The sequence below is a fragment of the Ziziphus jujuba genome, chromosome 12, assembly GCF_031755915.1.
Source record: "Ziziphus jujuba cultivar Dongzao chromosome 12, ASM3175591v1".
Classification (NCBI taxonomy): Eukaryota; Viridiplantae; Streptophyta; class Magnoliopsida; order Rosales; family Rhamnaceae; genus Ziziphus; species Ziziphus jujuba.
The window spans coordinates 14,423,562-14,445,631 of NC_083390.1; the positions used below are offsets into that span (position 1 = coordinate 14,423,562).

At 30.5% G+C, this 22,070-nt stretch overlaps 2 protein-coding genes across 3 annotated transcripts; both read right to left on the reverse strand.

Annotated features, from left to right (window-relative positions):
* Window positions 1–5,089: 5,089 nt before the first annotated feature.
* LOC107408125 (uncharacterized) lies at window positions 5,090–11,477 on the reverse strand. Of its 2 annotated transcripts, XM_016015491.4 has the most exons (14): window positions 10,921–11,471; window positions 10,756–10,818; window positions 10,258–10,313; window positions 9,007–9,087; window positions 8,733–8,806; window positions 8,410–8,492; window positions 7,860–7,966; window positions 7,637–7,779; window positions 7,512–7,559; window positions 6,662–6,714; window positions 5,913–5,997; window positions 5,758–5,824; window positions 5,536–5,646; window positions 5,090–5,376 (listed from the first exon to the last, which is right to left on the reverse strand). In XM_016015491.4, exons 1-14 carry the CDS (start codon window positions 11,136–11,138, stop codon window positions 5,249–5,251), a joined length of 1,317 nt encoding a protein of 438 aa, XP_015870977.3. In that variant the 5' UTR covers window positions 11,139–11,471; the 3' UTR covers window positions 5,090–5,248. The 2 variants fall into 2 exon arrangements, with proteins under 2 accessions (XP_015870977.3, XP_048318997.2); XM_048463040.2 differs by lacking the exon at window positions 5,090–5,376 and having other exon boundaries at window positions 5,726–5,824; window positions 10,921–11,477.
* A 949-nt stretch (window positions 11,478–12,426) lies between these two features.
* On the reverse strand, window positions 12,427–17,283 carry LOC107428908 (bifunctional riboflavin kinase/FMN phosphatase). The gene is made up of 11 exons (XM_016039507.4): window positions 16,976–17,283; window positions 16,654–16,730; window positions 16,321–16,507; window positions 15,162–15,292; window positions 14,942–15,011; window positions 14,784–14,849; window positions 13,597–13,751; window positions 13,411–13,506; window positions 13,052–13,203; window positions 12,888–12,971; window positions 12,427–12,794 (listed from the first exon to the last, which is right to left on the reverse strand). The coding sequence occupies exons 1-11, from the start codon at window positions 17,110–17,112 to the stop codon at window positions 12,666–12,668; spliced, it is 1,284 nt and encodes a 427-aa protein (XP_015894993.3). The 5' UTR covers window positions 17,113–17,283; the 3' UTR covers window positions 12,427–12,665.
* Window positions 17,284–22,070: the final 4,787 nt, after the last annotated feature.

Sequence of the window (22,070 nt, forward strand, 5' to 3'; positions counted from 1 at the left end):
TTATGAATATATGAATGCAAAATACATTACCATATATATATATATATATATATATATACTAGGCTTAAGTTCAAACGATTTGATTTTCAAAAATCAGATCTTAAATACTGACATTTGATTTTATTGCTTGAGCTGAAAAAAATGGTAAAGCGTGTACAAATAAAACAAATCAAAGGTCATGATTTAAAAGCTGATTTTAAAAAAGTCAGGTCATCTAGACCTCAATCTTATTCTATATATATATATATATATTCTAAAAATAATTAGGATTTAGAAAACTCTCACTCATAGTATAATCCCCATAATCCTAGTCCAAGGTATAGTCCTCTGTTCTAATCTCATTTAAGCCCTTTCTTGTCCTTAGCCAAAATCACGACTTGGTTTATATCCAAACCAAGAATTCAAAGCAATCCATTCAACATTTCCAATCACCATCAAACCAAACCATAACATATAATTTAACCAACAAATTTTATCCATCATCCACCGTAACAATTTTATTTTAACAGATTTACTAACCAAGTCCACAAATTAATACATGACTACCATTCATCAACAGATTCCAATTAAACTTAAGTCTAACACGTTATCCAACAATACGTTATCCAACAATTCATCTCATCATCAAGGATCAAATAATAAAACCAATTAATGCTTAAATCCAAAACTAAAACTTTAACAATTAATTACCAAAATTCAATTACATGACCAAATAAAGTAAGCTTTACAAATCCCGTTGTTTTTCAAATCCAAAAAATAAAAAATAAAAAATAAAATCATCTTATTAACCTCATTATTCGTTTCCTAAAGTTTTTCAATATTTAAACACGAATCAACTTAACCTTATAAAAATAAAACAAACTCCAAATTCTAGAAGTCTTCCAACTGCAATTTAAGGAAATCGATGCTTAACCTTAATATATATTATATTCTCAAAAAGTCTTTCCGATATCCAAACTAAAAAAATAAATAAATAAATTAAAGTCGATATTTACAGCACTTTACATCAATATTTTCCAAAAAGTCTCCCAAAATTCTAGAAATTTAACTTAACCTCAGGAAACATTTTAAATTCAAAATTCCACTTGTAAACTTAAACCGAAAAATTAATAAAAATAAGTACCAACACAAATTTAAATTCAAAAACATTAGAAGAAAATAATTTAGCAAATTCCTTTAATTTACTAAAACCATTCGGCCAACTCAACCCAAAAGTCCAAATTCATTCCATCACTAATTTAAAATTAATAATCTTAACTTTAAAATATTTTAAAAGCAATTTCCAAACATCATCCAAAAATTTAAAGATTAAACTTAAGCATCAAAAAATTGAGAGGCTTGAAGTGGTAATTGCTTTGTGAGCTCCTATAATTCTCTTTTTGATTTTCCTTTTATTAAGAAAGAGTCATCTGAATTTGATCGGTTTGTGACATGGGAAGGTACTGTTTGTGGGAGTGTTTGAGTAAATTCCATCATGACTTGCTATTTTACTATGGTATTTGAACTTATCCTACCATTTGATTGAAATGCTTGACCATACTAGATCATCTTTTGATGCACAATACCATTTGAATATCCATGGTATCTTATATTTAGCTATGAAATGAAGGAGAATAGAGAATTAATTTATTTTTCTGACTATCCATTGGATTCGCAAAATAAATGTGTATGGATTGAACCAAGATTCTTTGTCATACCTATCAGTGAGAGCTGACAAATTATAATATCTAATTACTCCCTTAACGATGTATGGATGGAATCATAATTGTTTGGAAAACCTATTAGATTACAGCCTTTTTTCTTTTTCTTCTTTTTTTTTTTTTTTCCCTCCCCTTTATGCTATAGAGGTTGTTCTATGGTTAAATTGAAGCGTTGTTGAAAATTTTATATTATTTTTTAATTGATTGGGTATTCAAGCCCAAGAAAAGGTTGGGGATTTTGCGTTTTCGCTGAGTTGATTGCAAAGGAGGCTTGGAGTGAGTTAAAACGGTGCGTTTCGAAAGGGAGTATTACAAATAAAATTTTCACGCCCAAATCGCCATGTATTTCCTTCGAGACGCTTACAAAATTGTAAGCATGGCCTTTTTTCTTAGCAATATAATTGATTTTTTTTCGTTGATTTGAATTGAAGATACCATATCCAATGTTGTAATTATTAATTAAAAAATATTATAAAATTATAATGATGACAGGCCGTCATGTTTTTTTTTTTTTTTTTTTTTGGAAAGAAAGGAAATATTATTAATGATCATCAACGGAAGAGTACAAATCAGCCTTAATTAAAGGATTAAGCCACGCAGGGCCTAACTCTAACCAAGACTCAAATGAGACTAGATGCACAGCATGTTTGGCAAGTCTATCTGCTACCATATTAGCAGCTCTGCCAACAAAAGTACATGAAAAAGCAGAATGATGTAAAAGCAGACTTAATTTCATCCACTAACTAAAAAACAGTTCTCATCCAAACTATCAGTGGACTGTTGAACCAGAATTGCTGCCATCGTGGAATCACTTATGATATCCCCATTAAAGAAACCAGCTTGGCGACAAAAATAAATTCCTTGATGGATGGCCATCAGTTCTGCAGAAAGAGCACTCCAGCAATTTGTGATTGGCATAGCTAAAGCTCCCAATAACTCACCTCTACAATTTCAAACTACCACTCCAATACCCACACGACCAGAATTAACCTGAAAGGCAGCATCCACATTTACCTTCAAGCGATTCCCAATTGGTGGAGTCCAAGATATTTTGCTAGCTGGCATAGCATGTGTTAGTGATAACTATTAGCCTCCTTATATTCAGCCTGTAACATAACTACACCATCCAGAAGGTTTTTATCACTTTTCACAATATTACCATGTACATGAGAGTTTCACCTATTCCATAGACTCCATATAACCCATACAAATTGTTCCTGCTACATAGATGATAGACTAGAAAAAACAGAGCAGCAAAGAGAAACAAAAGAATCATGCAGGCTATTCTTAACGCAGTTATAGAAGTCTAGCTCCTTCCAAATTGTTTTAGCTGCAAAACAGCACCACAGTGCATGAAGAACCGTTTCATCAGCACTTGCACAGATGGGACATACAGATGAAACATTCGGCAGTCTCCTTGCAAGATTGTACATATATGGCAAGGCATCATTGCTAGCTCGCCAAAAACACAATTTGACTTTATTTGGAATAGATAAACGCCAAAGCTTAGACCACCATTGTTGTGAACAAGAGTTACTCGAACTTCCCACTAGTCCTCCAACTCCTAACATCCTGGCCACCCAATAACCTGATTTAAAGGAATAGATGCCCCGCTTATGATGATACCAAGTGAACCGATCTAGACACGCAGGACCCCAGTAGATAAATGTTCAATAATTGAAGCTTCCTATGAATTAAACACAGATCGTAGTAATGGGATATTCCATGCTCCAGTTGCTGTAAACAATTGATCCACTGTGGTATCTTCATATAGGGACCGTGGAGAAAGGACATGCAAAGAGCCCTTTCTTGGAATCCAAGGATACTTATACACCCGAATGGAGGCACCATTGCCCACACCCCAGATGCCACCCAATACTAAAACTTTCTTTCCCTAGACCAGGCTCCTCCAAAGATGAGAAGGATTCCTTTCTAACCTTGCTGCCCATAAAAAGCCATCTGGAAAATACAGGCCGTCATGTTGACAAGCGATGTTACGTGCATGTACTAACAATCACGTATTTCAGTATTTGCAAAGTTTGGACAATACTTAGAGGTGTCCCTTTTATATGTTTTTCAACCTACATGCGGAAAATTAACTCTCAATTATTATCCTTCCAAATATTCACTTTTTGATATATAGGAAATTTTATTTTTTAATTTGTTGTATACATTGAAGAGTTTATGTGAATGCTGAATGTTGACATCTAAGTTTTTTTTTGCTAACCTCATATCATAATGTATGTTTGAAAATGAATTATAATAGCATATACCTTATAGGGTAAAAACAATTATTATATTTTTTAATATTCATATATATATATATATATAAAATAATTATCCAGATATTTTAATTTTATAAAATCGATATGTAATATAAAAAAATTCAAACCGAAATGAAGATGATCAATTTGCATATCCTAATTTTATTAATCAGCATATCCTAACTGTATCAATATAAATATATATATATATATATATAGTTAACTATTAATTGTATTTCTAAAGCTCAACAAGAGTAAAAAAAAAATAATAATAATAAAAAAGGACTAAAAACAAAAAAAAACAAAAATGGAAAAAAAAAAAAATTAGAGCAGATTTGGATGAGTTAAATCCTGGAAATTCCTTTTTCTTCAAAGTTCAAAAGCTCAACAACCAAAAGACGCTTTTTTTTTTTTTTCATTTTTTATAGAACAATAATATTATGGGTGCTAAATTGTTTATCAAACAGCTGACATGTTATTATTTTATTAATATGTATTGAATTTTTATTTTATAAAATATTTAACTTCTAATTTAAGTTTTCAAATAACGTCATCTTGCCACATTAATGAATAACTTTATACATGTAGCCCTTTGAAGAATACCTGAAATGAAAAAATCAGCATACAAAATATTGACATGATAACTTACTCTTTAATTTTCAGCCAAAAAAAAAAACTTACACTTTGATTGATTACACTTTGATTGATTTTTTTGTACATTATTTGAGCATTGAATGAAATAATCGAAAACGGCCTTTGAAATACTTTTTGTTGTCTTTCTATTTTAAGAGGAATTTGGACGGTTAAAAAAAATAATAATAATATTTTTTTGAAGTGTACAGATATAGGCCGCATCTCCCACTATTTTATTCTATTTTTCATTTACCTTACCTATGCCACAAAAAAGTACCAAGCTTAAAAAACCAAAAAAAAAAAAAAAAAAAAAAAAAAAAAAAAAAAAAAAAAAAAGTAGCAAGCTTAAGTAATGGCTGCTTGCTCAAAAAAAAGGAGTAATGGTCGCTGATGTAGACAAAAATCATCGATAACAAACGAAAATTAGTTTGATCAGTAGAGCCTCCGATTGAAAAATGTACCAATACCACATACATCCTTGGTTGAAAAAAATAAAAAAATAAAAATATATATATATGGGATTTAAATATATGTCTAGCGTAACAATTGCATAAAAGGTTAATTCATCGTAAAATAAGCCCACCTCAATATGTAAATGTAACAGAAACTTGTATGAATGGTATACTTGGATACAATAGGCGATTGCAAAATTCATTCAGGATCTTGGTGCAGGTTTTGATGCTCAGGCCGACTGTCAAGTTCATCAGTGTTGATCTTAACACCATTCGTCACCACTGAATCGAAAGAGAAACTCCATACAGAAGCACAATTTTCATCACCTGCACGAGAAAGACATTTAAACGGCTATGTGAAGTACAACAAAACCACATACAGGTAATATGGTCATTTTTCAGTTATCCTATAATAATAAAATTCCTAATTCTTGAGCAGCATGCCAGCATGCAACAATCACAAATCAGATATGACAATGAACTTACCACTCAAGTGCAAATCCCCATTCCCATCATCAGGAATGACAAATCTTCGGTGCCCCGATGAAGAGGCAGCCATTGGCAGATATGGATGAAAAGAGAATCCATTAACAGTATCTGAAAGGCATATAAAACAGAAGAAAAGTAGTAAGTAATAAAAAAAAAGGAAGGGTCATATGCTATGCAAAACTCCCACGTTTTTGTAGGTAACAGCATATCATCGAATACCCAATGCAGCTTGGAAGCTTGATACCCATTGCCCTGTTTGCAGGTCATATATGTGAACATTGCCATCCTGCAGCCAACCATGCAAAAATAAACAGATGATTTGGTTATGACCTAATAATTGGCCATAGATATATAAACAAAAGCTAACAGACTACCTGGCCACCTGTACCAAGATGCCGACCAAGGGGTTCAATATCAAACAATATCCTCTGGTTGGTGTATTCTGATGACCTATACAACCTGATAACAAGATGATGTGGGCACTTCAATCTGTGACTTTTATTATGTATAGTTACAAGCCAACTTCAGTTCCTTAGAAAACTAAAAAACTTGAAGAAAATCCATACAAGCCAGCATGTGACTCGATAATAATACATGATTTGTACAGCAGCACTAAATAATATAAGCAATGATTTATAAAGGATTGCAGTTTCAAAGTGACAAAGGGCTAATCAGATAGAATTGCATTATAATGCAAGGAAATGTTGCACAAAGATCATTGACAACAAGGACAATTTTTACATGTGGACACCAGCTTTTGCAGACACAAGATAAACTTGGTTGTTTCTTTCGTTAGTTTTCCTTCAGGTTGGCAGGTTAAAGCTGGCAATAAGGGTGATACAATTGTTTAAAGCAGCCTCCAATCCTCCACTTTGTATAGAGAAGCCATGATGACTTGTAACTTAAGATAGTAAGCTAGTAACTTAAGGCTTTTTTTTTTTCTTTTTTTTTTTTTTTTTGACTGAGGAATCTTCCTGTGTGCAGGGATGCCCAACTAATCTGTAAACTTCTTTTTTATCTGCATGTGAAACATGAGTCTCTTTGGGAGTAAAAATTTCCTTTATATTTCTCATGGCTTTTGTACACTTTTTTATCAACAAAAAGTAGAAATTAAACTACTTACTTGTACACGACATCAACAGCTTTGCGAATGTCCCAGCATAGAATATAGGGGTCCTTCCAAGAATTTGAATGCAAAACAGTAGCAATTGCATATGAATAAAGAATCAAGTACATAAAAGTTAATATACAACACACTAAAACTACCAAATTCATCAAGGAAGACAGTATAATCAAGTTACTCGTAACTCAAACAGGACCATGCAGCTTTGCAACACTGTCCCACATCTTCATGAGGATTAGGCCCCAGAAGGAGGAACAAGTGTAGAAAGTTCGAAAATCAAATGAATTACATGGAAGCAACGAGTCAATGACATCCATTTGTTATTAACAATCACCACTGCAAAAGATGGTATGAAATCTATCACACATATTCATCAGAAAAGCAGAATATAACTGAAATCAATTATATTAGAGTGGCGTGCTAGCAGATGCATTTCGAATATGAAGAAAAGCTCCACCCCAGATCTGCTCTTGCATAGGTATATTTTAGGACATAAGTCTTCATTGCTTCTGTATGATAGAGACTACTACTACAGATCATTAATTAATATTTTTCTATTTAAAAAGAAATCCGTAATACCACATTCTTCTAAAATAAACATCGTTGCTAACTGCATTTTTATTTAAGAATAGAAAGCTAACAAGATGCCCTATTGTGTGTCTGTCATGCATAGTTTATCTTCAAACTAGCATGAATAAAGAATGATAATTTTGTTGTATTTTCTTATTAGACTGTGTACAATACACTTTCCTTAAACCCAAAAAAATAACAAGAAAGGATAACATAAATATTTTGTTTTATTCATTCTAAACCATTTGGTTCAAAAGAATAAACATGAGTTGCATTTTACCTTCCGCCCTCCAGTATATAAATAATTTCCATCCTTCGAAAACTGGACCTGAAAGAAAAATCTGCCGCCTTCATCTCCTGATCTTATGATTAATGCCAAATGAATGAGAAAGATTGTTGACTTACATGTGTAACCCCACCTTCTTGACCATGCAACACATATAAGAGTTCCATATTATCTTCTTGATATATTGCAGTAGTCCGGGAGTAAGAACCCATAGCTAGCATTCCAGTATGACTTGGACTGAAAGCCATTGCAGATATTATGCCTGTACCCAATAAACACATATCATATATGTGTTTTATGGAATCACAAACTTTTTTAGGAAGCTAAACTAACAATAGGTACCTCTTTGGCCTTCTTTATTTGCTTTAAGTGTTGAATACTGTTTAAACTCTCTCCCAGGGCAATGCAAATCAAAGACCCTAACAGATTTATTGTACCCAGCATATATCCTACAACATAAACCACGATTACAAATACTCTAGGATCATCTGTTTCATTTCGCCAAAGACAATCTATCCAGGATCCTGATTAAAAATGGTCAGTTTATAATTACAGTAAACATGTACAAAGAAAGTTAAGATAACAACTTATTGAGGCAATTATAAAGCTGACTACATAGACACGTCATAGGGTTCATTCTACATGACAGGTATCATTAAAGGTTTCCATATATAGAGGCCAACATTAGAAGCTAAGGATCAAGGTCATTTTAAATTCCAAATAAGGTTTCCATATATAGAGGCCAACATTAGAAGCTAAGGATCAAGGTCATTTTAAATTCCAAATAATTTTAATTTTCAAGCATAAAAAGGTTTAATATAAAATTTAGGGGAAAAAAAAAAAAAAAGAAGACATTTGGCAAATGATGTAATTTTCATAAGGTCAAGCTTACTTTGTTCCAGCAGGATTGAATGCAATTGAAAAAGCTGCTGCGATTTCATCCATAGCATCATAAGCCCGGTATGTACAGCGCAGCTGTAAATGTAATTTTCAGTCAGATAATCAGACATCTGAAAATTTTCCAGCATCTGATGCACTTTTATTATGGTAGACTAAAACAAACATGAAGTAAATTACAAGGTGCATAACGCACCAGCCATCCAAACATATGAAAGGAATATCCTATCAAAATAATGCCCCATTTTCTGACTCAGCCCTAAAATTTCCATAATTATTGAAGTCACTAGCAGAATGGAAACTAGCACCGATAAGCACCTGACCAGATGTAGCATCCCAAAGATGAATAGGATGGTCACGAGTTGTAGTTGCAAAAACACTTGTAATTGGATCTGAAACGTCAACCAATCTTTCAAATGAAACTTTGGTTCACAATATTACCAGCCACTGGTAATAACTTTTTAACAAAATAATAACTATATAGTTTTTCCTTCTTTTCTTTCTGAATATCAGTTCAAACATCATTCCACTAGTAATAGCCTAACAGAACAGACTTAAACAAACTCATCCATAAGAGAATTTGAAGAAGCACCTGAAGCAGACATGTAAGGGTACCAACAGAAGTCATAAACAGACTCTCCCTCATACACAAAAAGGTTTGCGGCATAAGAATCTGCAGGTTAAAGAGACAAGAATTAGTAAGCATATAACATGGATGCAAATATCCACAATATTGTCGATATTTCCATTCACATTTCCGCATTTTTTCATGTTCGACGTTGATAAGGGGAGTAAAAAAATATCCATCAACATATTTAATATTGATAAGGGAGTAAAATTTGTCTTTCACCTATATCAACAGAAATGTCAAATTTATCGGTAATTGTCAATAATATTGAAAATTATCGAAGGAAATCAAAGAAAAAATGTGGATTTTCATTGGAATATCGGAGAAATGTCGAATTATTGATGCTTATCAGTAGACATGTCGTTGTTGCTGATATTTACCATTTGATTGCCAATTACTTGAAGTTCTTCCCCATTTTAAACAAGAATAAAAATTAATCACTATAGTTAAAAACTTATATATTTTAGAAAACATTTATTGTATCTCTCAACTTTCAAAATTCGATCTGGTCGAAAATCCCCCTCCTCCAAGTTGTAATAAAAAAACAGATCACATTTAACTATTATTTTTAATTAAGATTTTTAAATTTATAATTATGTTTGATCAAGTACAGTTAAAATAATAATACTTTAGCATGATCATAATTAATACCATCATTATGGCATAATAATAAATTGTTTATATATATATTATTAATTTCAGATAAAATTGCATAATTTGATTTATTTAAAATTTTAGATACATGTTTAATTAGTCAAATTTACAGCATTTGGGCACTAATAAACACTTTATTTGTTTTCATATTTATGAACAATTTTTTCACAATTTTTATTGTAATTATTGTATTTTTTTATTTTTTTATTTTACAGTATCAAATATCCCATATATAAAAATCTATGTTTTAACTTAATTATTTATAATTTTTGTAAGTTTTTTGACATTTCCATTGATATAACATTTCTATAAAATTATACCTTCAGCATTTCCATCGATATTGACAATTTCATGGCATATAACAACAACAAAAAGAAAAGAAACAAAGAATGACAGAACAAAGTTATCAAACAAAGATTGAGACCCAAAAAGGACTAAGGGAAGTTCTCATTCTCAAAAGGGTCAACATAAAACAGTTTTTCCAAGTGCAGTATTCGTCTCTTTCTACATGGGATTGTTTGTTAAAGAAAATTATCAGCACATTAACAATTGCCAACTTACCCTCACTAGCAGCAGCTACAGAACACTCATTAAGATGATTATTTCCATAGTCTGGTCTGTTAAAAAGAGAAATAAACTTAGAAGTAAAATAGAAAGAAAATAAAAACAAAAGCAAACACTAAGGCTACGTTTGGAGTTAGAATCTATATGGGGAAATATGTTTTATATTTTTATTTTTATTTTTATTTTATTTATGTATTTTTTAATTTCCATTGTTTGGTTAAAAGAAAATTGTGGAGAAAAATAAACGTATAAACAACAATTAAGCATAAACCTTTTCGAATTTGCACTTTTTCTTCTCATTTTTACTCTCCCAAATGGATTCGAAACTCCAACAATAGGATAAACATTGAGTATCTTGTTGTCTTTATGTAATTACACAACTTGACAGCAAGCCAAAAAATATACCATAATATAATTCATGATTCAGAAACCATTTAAAAATAAGAAATAAAACAATAACAGAATTTCTCTAAAAAGAACAAAACAAAAACTTACAAGGTAAACATTCGAAGGGTATTGTCCTCAGAACTAGTAAGAAAACAAGAACCATCCGGAGACCTATAAAAAATAAAATAAAATAAAATAAATAGAAGAAAAAGTTTTGAAATGCAAAAAAAGAAAGAAGAAAGTGAGAGAGAATGTTGGAGAAAAAGAAGGTACCATTTCACGCCCTTGAGGAAGTTGTTAGGGTTTGAAGCGGTCCTGAACTGGTGGCAGAAGTGGTAGGTTCTCTGTGGAGGGACATTGAACTGAATCACAGGCCACGAATACTCTTGCTCTTGCTCTTGCTCTTGCTCACTTGGGTTGTTTCCAATAATACCCTCGCCGGCGACGTTGGGGGAATTTGGTGGCGGGTGGTGTTCGTCTTCTTCTCCCATTGATTCCAAAAGTGAGAGCAGAGTGAGTGAGTGAGAAGTGCTGGGTTAGAGTTGGGTTTGGTCAGACCCGCCCACAGTCCGTTGAAATTGATTTCCCTATCACCGCCAAATTATTATTTGACGTAATAGGGCAAAACCATAACCTAAACCAAAATCCCACATGTTCTGGTGGGTCTCAAGGAAACCCGCATGGAGTTTGTGTGCACATATGAAGGGTGTTTGTGAGTTTCACTGTTCCATCATCCTCTTTTTAGGTTGTGCTCTCTGAACTACAAGCCTTTGTCTGTTTGTAACTATTATTCTTTATTATTTTTTATTTTTTGAAAGGAGTTGTATCAATTAAATTCAAGCTTGGATTTTGAACTGCTGAGTTTGATCAAATCGAATGTGCAAAGTTTGTGTAAATCTATACTTACAAACTGTTTTATTCTTTTTATTAATTATATTTTTAAACAGTATTTATGACTAATTTTATAAAAGAATAATACAAGCAATATCAATTAAATATGTAATTAAATATATCAAATATATGTACTAATAGCCAAATATTAATAGTTTATGGATCAAATAAATTTTTTAAAGGATAAGTATAAAACCAATATTGATACCTGATTTTTATGTATATTTTAGTTTTTTTTTTTATTTTATATATCTTTGACATTATTTTTTTATCAAATTTATTAAAAAGAAAGTGTGTGATTGAATGAAAGTAGCCAATATTAGGGGTTTTGCAGGTTGGCGAAAGTGCATCTTGGTATGAAAAGTGATACAAATTGAGAATGTAAAATGGGATTACACGTTAGTAATTTATGGTTGCTTCCATTATTGGATAATTATCTTAATTTCAAATCCAAAAAACAAAAAAAAAAACATTGACTTTTTAAAGTAGATAAATTATGAACAAGTCCAAGTGACTTTTATTTCTTTATGTTTCTATCTTTTGCAAATGATTCTGGCTTTATTTTACCTGATAAAATAACGGTATTTTTGCATTTTTTTTATTTTTAATTTTTTTTAATTTTTTAGGTAATGACGACCCAAGCAGTAGCACCCTAATATATATATATATGTATATATGTATATATGTATAAAAAATAAAAAATAAATAAGGCAAATTTTCTAAAAACTCGTTAAAATTTCTATTTCACTTATCTTTTCCACAGTAAATTCCGGTATCCAAAAACATAAGATGATGAAAACTTAAGAGAATTTAAATGCAACATTACAAGGTGAATGACGTTTGTATTTATGCCGATAAATATGTGACTTATAATCTGTTTCACCAAAATAAATAAATAAATAAATGCGACTTATAATCTGCTTCCAATGCACCATATTACATCTCATGTGCCTATAAGAAGACAAGCCTAGAATCTCAAATAAATTTACTTTTTAACAATAATGTTGAATGAGCGAGCGTTACTTTTGAACAATAATGTTGAATGAGAGAGCAAAACTACTCGAATTCCTAATTTAGCAAATGAGGTCAATATAAATTCAGTCAAATATCTAATCTAATCGCCATCTCTACAAAGAACTTTTCAGATATGGGTCATTCTTGTATTTTGAGTACAACGGAAGATCGAGAGCTTTCTCTGCAATTTTCCTGTCCTCATGAATTTTGGTTACCAAGCTCTCAAGGGATGGGAAATTGGCCTGTTTCATTTCATATCCAAACATTAGAGGAAACAGATCAACAGTATAAGGACGCTATAGCTTTATTTTGCTAAAAATAATTCTGAAAACTACCTCAGGCCGTATGTAGCCAACTACAACAATATGTAGTTCCTCGCCATAAAAATCCTCATTGAAGTCATGAAGCAACCAAGGCTCCTGCATTACAAAGTAAATTTAATTGAAAGCACCAAGAAAATACTTCTAATTGGTATTGCTAAATCTTTGTTTAGACTCACTATGGTCTTTTCAGTGTTATTGAAAAATGGATTCCAACCGATACTCATGACCATTTTAAAAACACCACGTGCTGATAATCCGGCCCAACCAAAATACACTCCTGCAGGATGCTCTGAAAGGAGAGTTGAATACCTTTCCGTGGATAAATTAGCTGGAAACAAATTATGGAAACGTACTAATTAGAACAAGAAAATCCATCACACATAACAAAACACTAGCTCAGACAGCCAAAAGTTCAAGAGAACATCAGGTTCTGCAATTGAATGACCTATATATCACCTCAAGTACCAAAACTGATGTCAAATTTTCATATCAAACACAATAATCCAATTGAAAAAGATATAGATTCTAATGATACCTGTAGGGATCCCGAGCACTTTTGAACCACGTCCAAATCCCTTAATGACAGGGCCACCAATAAACCATGGTTCCAATGGTAAAGTACCTTCTATCCCTGCAAATAACAAATCGACAATGCTCATGAAATGGCCTATAGAGAAAGAAACTAGCCTGACCTGGTTGAAACAAAGATAAAGCATTTTACAATCTTGGAATGGCGGCAGGCCCCACTTTTCAGGTCGCAAATCAAGTAAAGAATTGATCACCTCATCCGCTGAAGTATAAAGATGAGATTGTTTTGGAAGAGAGGGTACAGCAACCACTTCCATTTCTGCAGCCTTACCAGCTGTGACACCTGGTCTACAAAGGCCAAATATACATAGTGTTAAAGATACAGAAGAAAACACATTTCTTTATGAACTACACATACAATTCAGGGAAGAAAAATCTCATAGAGAAATCATTTTTGTTTCAAAATATCTTGCAGAGATACAAGAAAGTCTATCTATTCATTGAAGGCATATTTTCTTTGGGCCTCAGTGTAGCAAAACTTGAGGTTATGAAGAGAACAGAATAGAATAAAAAGAGGTTATGAAGAGAACAGAATAGAATAAAAAGAACTCTATTTTTTCTATTTTTTCTTGTTTTGGGGGGTGGGGGGGTGGGGGTGTGCGGTCGCGGACACATTGTTGCAAACCTCTGTATATGGAAAATTAGAAAGCTCAACTTGATTTTATATAGTGAAGATCAAAGAAAAAAAAAAAAAAAAAAAAAAAGAAAAAGAGGAGGCTACAAACAGACCATGTGCTTCAACATTAATCTTAGATTAATTCTACCTTTGGGATAAGACACCATCTTTCAAAAGGTTCTGATAAGTTTATCGGTCAACAGAATTGTGTGAGAACAAAAAAAGGCATGGCAAAAACAGGTCTGTGAGAGAACAAATGAGGTATTGCAATAGGCTATTTTCTTGTCGGTTGTCATGCTAAGTTAACTCCTCATGCGAATGCAACCTAATTTTGGGATATCAATGTCAGTGAAAGGGAGAATATCGATCAGACTTGCCATCTAATAATTCTATAGGCATAATGCATTCTAATCGAGCATGTTAATAGACAAAATGGAAATAAGTACTCGTATACCTTGTATCAGGTAATAGTTTGGATGCAAAGAAATTGAAAAAGAGAAACCATAGTTCTCATTCAGGTCATGGGTTCCCAAGTGTCAAGTACTCTTTTAGCCAAGTTTTAAATATGGTTGAAAATCTTTTACTTAAACAACTATAAGAAAATATTACAACAATCAGAAGGAAGATATCCCCTTGAAATTTAGCTCAAATGCTAACTAAAAGGAAAACTCCAAAAGTAGCGAAAAAAGAGTTAGGTCACGTACAAGGAATCTTCAATCACAAGGCAGCTGGAAGGTTCAATGTTCAGCCTTTTAGCTGCTTCAAGGAATCTGGACATTGAAACCACAGAGTTTCAGAACATGGATTTTAATACTAAGAAAAGCAATAATCAATTAAATCAGCAATAGTTTTTGCATCTGACATTTCAGGCGATGGCTTCCCCGATTTCACTTCATCACCACCAATGATGACAGAAAAGGATTCTTTCCAGCCTAAATGTAAATAGCAATGAAAAAACAAGCTCAGATAAACCAAAATAATAATAATAATAAGAAAGACCAACCAAAACATCCTTAATCCATGGCCCACTTCACAACTTTCCATTTCGTAAATAAAATGTACAAGATCTTTGAGAAGTATACCGTTCTGAAAAGAAATTTTGGTTTCTATGTTGTCTCTTGGAGAATTTGAAGCCAAAGCCATAGGCACTCCATGACTTCCCAAATGTTTAATCAACCGATTGGCACCTGCAAGTGGTTTAATGTTGCACCACCTACAGTGACAATTATGAAAAGCCAATCAACAGTTCAGCACATAAGCATATATGAGTGAATGCATTTTCAGAATTATATTTTCATTATCAGGCCTTCTTGAAAAACAATAGTGTTAAATGAATTCTGTGGTCAAAGTATAATCCAAATCAGACCAAATGTTTCAAGAAATAGACTACACATGCCCTGAATATCTAAAGTAATATCCTAAAAATGGAGAAGTTAAACAGATTTCAGATATTGTTAGCAATAGCCAATTAATACAACTCCAAGAACACAAGAAATATATCAAATATTACAAAATCAAAAGAAAAAGAAAAAGAACATATGTCTGAGCCATGAAGAAACTTTTTTCACGTCAATGTCATATTCCCTTAGAAAACCTGTGCTGAACAAATTGATGCCAGGTGAGGGCAAAGATTAGCTGCAGCACACCAATTCTCCTTCCTCACTACAAGCTTTTTAATTAATTTTCAAAAATCAGTAAACTTTAGAACCTGAGGACTAGAAAGAAAAGAAAGAAAACTCCGATGAATTTCCATGAATATTCTGAATGTTACAAAATACGGAAGACTTTAAAATTGAGGTCAAACATCAACCAAATAGGCAAAGGGTATGTAAGGTTCTTCCGAGTTTTTATCAAGTTGAGTTTCCAAATCGAAAGTATCGCAACATAAAATTCTAAAACAAAAATTAAAAGGCAAAAACCAAATAAATATACATAAAGATTTTTACATTTAACAGTGAAGCTGGGAGATCAACCTTACATCAATCGAGTAATGTGATGACTGCATTGAATATTTATATTATTTGTCATGACACATCTCTAATATTAAAATCTAATTATCCACCACATTACCAAAGATATCATGCTCATACAACAGTGAGTTTCAACTGTCAAGAGCTTGCCGACAAATGTCTTTGATCGAAGATTGAAACATATTTATAAATTTCTATATATTTTTGTGTGTTTACACAAATCATACATGTATACAGAAAAGTAGGTTTGAAACTTTGAATAATAACTCACTGTGTTGAGAACATTGGTGTAATTTCTGAAATCAATTCACTCGTTGTGCAAGGAAGCTCATAATCTTCCACGACAGCTGCAGCAGCTTCAAACGGTGTCTTTCCAACTATATTTTTAGCTTCTCTCCCATCCCATTTCTTTCCATACTTAACTAAATGAACTCTTAAAACATCACTTACAATACCATCTGCCATTCGATTAAAAATGATATGAATATTAAGCTTTAATATAACACCCCAACAGAGAGCAAACAGTTAGATTAATTCACTATAAGATATGAAAAAATTGGAAATTGGAAGTTGCCCAGAAACAAAAACTGAAGCTGAAGCTAACCTGTGTTGAGAAGTGTACCATCCAAATCGAGGATAACGCACTTCACTAATTTCTTTAAAGGGTTTGCAGCTGACATCCTAACAATTATTTACGCATTCAAATTCCGCAGTTAGCAGTTATGCACAACTCCCATTCGTAAAATATGTACGTGATAGATTTTCAAGAAAACAAAAATAAAAATTCAATAGACTTATTTATTTAATGACATACAAAAGTATTAATTCATGAAATTCCCAATCTTTCTCTCCAATCATCTTTTATATCTTAAAAACTAAACATAACACATCTTAGTTCAACAAGGCTTTTATCTTTCATACCATACCTGAATTGTTTTCTATTGGATATATGACTTTTAAACCTGTGATGCTCCGACTCTTCAATTTTTGAAGACGGATACGGGTGCGGAATCCGTTCAGGTAAAAAATGCAGACTAAAGGAAGCGTTGATGTAGAAGAGCATCCATGGAGATGAGAAGAGAACAAAGCAAGAAAACAGAGAAGTCCTGCTAAGCGTCCATGGAAAGATGATAAGAAGGGTTGAAGAAAAGCATCCGTAAGAGATGATGCTAGTTGAACACTTCGGAAGCTTTTGGGAAGAGAAACGCAGACCGAACACTCTTCTACTGCCCTCATCTTATTAATTTGCCTAATATTAATTAATTATTTTTTTTAATTTTAAATAGCAGTAGACTTTTGTCTCTTTTCAATTTAAGAATTTAAAGTTATTACCTCATAATAATTATTAAAAAAAAAAAATTAATATATCAAAATTCTTAAATAAATAAAAGTTAATATTTCAAAATATATGTAATATTTATATATAATGTGTACACGTTATAAAGCCCTCTAAGAGTACTAAATCATATTTTGACGTTAAAAAAAAAAAAAAAAATTTCACCAATAAAAATTTTATAATCCAAGCTTTTAGTGTCTTCAATAAGATAATTATGTTATAAGTTTCTAAACGAAAAAACAGATTATCAAAAGTTACATATAATAGTAAAAGTAGTAGACTATAATGGGGTGTTTGGATAATAATAAAATTATTTGAAATTTAAAATTTTTTAGTAAAGTGAATTTTTTTTTTTTGTTTGGATAGTTTTTAAAAAGAAAAATTTATGAACTCCAACAGAAAATAAATTTCATAATATGAATGTGTCGTTTTAAAATTTTTTTAAGAAATTAGTTTTATTTTACATATTTTTTTAAATACAATTTTACTTTTTAAATTTAATATATAAATTTATTTAATTACTTATAAATCATATCTTCTTGTATAATTAACCAAACATTATAAAAGAAATTTCAAAAAAATACATTTTCTGAAAACTAAATTTCAAAAAACTGACTTTCGGAAACCAGTTTCTTTCAACATTTTCCCTTTTATCAAACACCCCATAAAAACTTATATATATATATATATATACCTACAAAGAAAATTATGGAAAAATTGTTCTCATTTAATTTGTGTTAAACTTATATGGCTTCTCATTTACCAAATAATTATTGTTCTTATATCATCAATAATTAGACATTGATCATATGCATTCAAAGGGATTACTATGCCCATCTTCCAAAAAAAATATTATCGAGACCACTTAAATTTTGCTAACAAAATGTAATAGAAATATTTAAAAAATCACAGCTAAATAAATTATTGATTTTTTCATAAATAATATTAGTTTTTATACAATATTAAAAAAAAAAAAGTTTTTACACATTTAATACATCCCCAACGAAATATGTTGGATGCAAAAAGGAAATAGATTTAAAATGAATAAAAAAGTTTCCACTAAAGAGAATTTTTTAATAATTTTTTTTAGTTATAAATAATAGATGTATTTCTATTGAAAATATATGTATAAGGAAATTCTATGGTGCATACGGTCCGCACTATAATAGTATTAACAATAATTTTTAAAAAAATCATTATCAATATTCATATCTGTATGAAAGTATTAACAATGATTTTTTTCGAAAATAATTGTCAATATTGAAATTCATATGATAAAAATATATTGACGTCCGCATCAAAAATGAATTCTATCCATATATATATATATAGTTATATATTTAGAAGGAAAGAAAAAAAATTGGATCACATATATTTTATAAAGTTTGCAAAAAAAAAATAATAATTATTTTAAAGTTCTACACTTTAGATTTTATCCAAAAAAGAAAACAAAAATTTCTACGCGTTTTTTATTTTACTTATTTTTTTGTTGCAAGGAAATATTTGTATACGTTGGTGATAAAAATAAGTTTTGGGGTAAACAGATACTTTCTAAATGGTAACCAAAATAAATAAAAAGAGTATTAAAATAAAAAGAGTATGCATAAAGAAATATAAAAAATAAATAAAAGAGTTGTCGACTATTTTATTAATTTTAAACTTTTAACATCTCTTAAGATAAAATAATAATAATCATAAAGAAATGAAAAAGAGTATGGTAAATAAGATCAAATTGATGATAACTACTAAAACAACTAGAATTTATCTCCAAAATAAAAGAGGTTAAAAATTTTGACAACAACTATAATTCCATATCTAGTATCTTATTTAAATAATGTAATATGAACTTTAAAATCATCAAATCAACATTAATTTAACTATTCAATAATATTCACTCCATGTTCAAATATACTTATCAATCATAGAGTATCCAAATTAGGTTTAATAACAAATTAGTTTTTTTTTTTTTTGGCAATAATATACTAGTGTTTTGATGTCATACCCTTTTTTTTTTTTAACGTCCTAAATTACATAGTGCAAAATGCAAATCCGGTGAAAGTTTAAGAGGCAACTATGCCAAAAATCTTGCTTTGAATGTAATAAAATTATAACATACGACTTCTATGATATTTTTAACTAAAATATCATTAGATATTAATTACTTTATATTTATATGTAATTTTCCTATATGTGGATCTAATGGTTTTCCAACATAACATTAATTAATATAACATCATTGTTTTAGAATGTTAAATTCATTTCATTTTAAATGTATTATTCAACCAATTAATCTAAACAGATTTGGATATATGATAAATAATATCTTACTTATAAGCTATAATTCTTCATATATCATGTGGTTATATAAATAACACTAATTCTACTGGCTTATAAATATCAAATCAATTCCTAAATCTTATGACTTTTGCTATTTAATGAACTCAAATTATCTATGAAAATCATTCAAAAGTTTGTAAACATGTAATATAAACATAAGAATTCAAATTATTTATCAAGATCACTTTAAATTTTATAACATAGAACATAGAACATAAAAGATAAGAAATATACATTATATAATGTAGAGAACACTAGTCATTAATAACTTATTGCAAAGATAGAACATAATATGTTCCTACAACATTTATAATAAGACACAATCATCAATGAAATAAATAAATAATATAATATGATATAAAATTATTTTTTATATGTAAGTAAATCTAATGGATGATGCCATGTCATAATATATGGATACCAACTTATCTAAATATGTATAATAAGTTTTTCTAATATGCGAATGTTCATAAAAACGATAGTTTTTTAAAAAACAGTTATCAATACTGTCATATAAAAATAACGATTTTTTAAGAAACTGTCACCTTTTTGAATGCTGCATGATAAAAAAGTGCAAACATCTTTACCATAAAATTTTCATATAGATAATATATATTTTAAGAATATCAAAATATATATCATGCAGACATACATTACCAATACGTTGTATGATAAACTTTGCTTTCACAACATATTATATAATATATGTCTACACCATATCCTTAAGTTTGCATTCTCATTGGAGTATAGCTATATGTATATAAAGAAAGATATAGTACGTTGTTTTCTATTTTTAAAAAAAGAAAACCATATTTTATTGCCACACGGTAACTAAGAGAATATATATTGTGTTTTATCATCCATGTGTAACTTAAAAAATCAAGCATGGCCACGCTTTTTCAAAAGTTTATTTAAAATTCAGTTTAATTAAATATATATTAAGATCTTGCAATTAAAATTTTTTTTATATACATATATATAAAGAAGAATAACTTGAAAAGGCTCATTAGTAAGAAAGCAAAACCAAGCCCTCTTCTCATATCTTCCTCCTCTATTTCTCAAATCACATTATATTTGCTCTATTTATTCATTAAAATCATACTCAGCTTTCTCAAACAGCACTTTATTCTCTCTTTTTCTAAAAATCCCATAACAATTTTTGGCAATATTTATTCTACTAAGAAGTTCTCCAAAACCACCCATATTTTTTCTTGGTTAATCCTCATCAGTTCATCAAATATGCATTCATCAAACTTTACACCAATCATAACAAGAATAGGAAAACCATTGGTATGACCATCTTCTATTGAAGAATCTCAATTTAATGATAAACCTTTATGGAGCCATGTCAAGGTTTTCAATGTAGTTGTTGATGGAGGTGGAAGTCGATGATAGATTAGCAGCTATTGTAGCAAAAAAGTGACGGGTTTATATTCAAAAGTGAAAGCTCATTTTTCAAACTTCCAAATCATGGGTTTGAATATTTCAAGGCTATTATAAGTGACTTACTTGATATGATAAAAAGAGAACATGAGTAAGCCAAAAGGAATAAACTTGTAAATGAGCTCAATTGAAAACAAATAGTAGAGTATCTTACTTCATCTAATGGTTCAGATTTATCATAGCACGAAAAAGAGGACTATTAGGTCTTTAAAGAAATCTTTCAAGGTTACACAATGAGATATTGCTAACAGGAGGCCACAAGGATGTTCTACACCAGTGCATTACCTTTCAACTTTGCAAAGTCTCCTCATTTTTGCCAATACTTAAGGACACTAATGAACAACTATTTGACAAGTTCCACTCCTACTTTAGCAGATTGAGAACAACTTTCTTGCATAAGAGAAAGAACATATTAATAGGAAACTTCAACCAATAAGAGACTCATAAAGAAGAAAGGAGTATCAATTGTTTCTTATGGATGGTCGGATAAGCAAAGAAGGCCTTTTATCAACATGATGCTGCATCTTCAAGTGGAGCAATGTTTATTAATTCAATTGATGCTAGTGGGATATAAAATATGGGGATCAGGTGCCTTCTTTGTTTCTATAAGTGATCAAGGAGACTGGAAGTGCTAATATTGTTTAGATTATTGTTGACAATACAAGTAACTACAAGGTAGCAAGATTACACATTGAAACTAGGTATCCTCACATATTTTGGACATCTTATATAGTACATAGCTTGAATTTGGGTTTAAAGAATATATGTGATCCATATAAAAAATTACCTTAATATACTCATCGTAAATGGATTGCTGATTTAATGTTATATCTATAAACAATTCATAATTTTGTTGTTAATAATAATATGTCATTATCTTATACAACCAGTATTCTAAGTTCAAT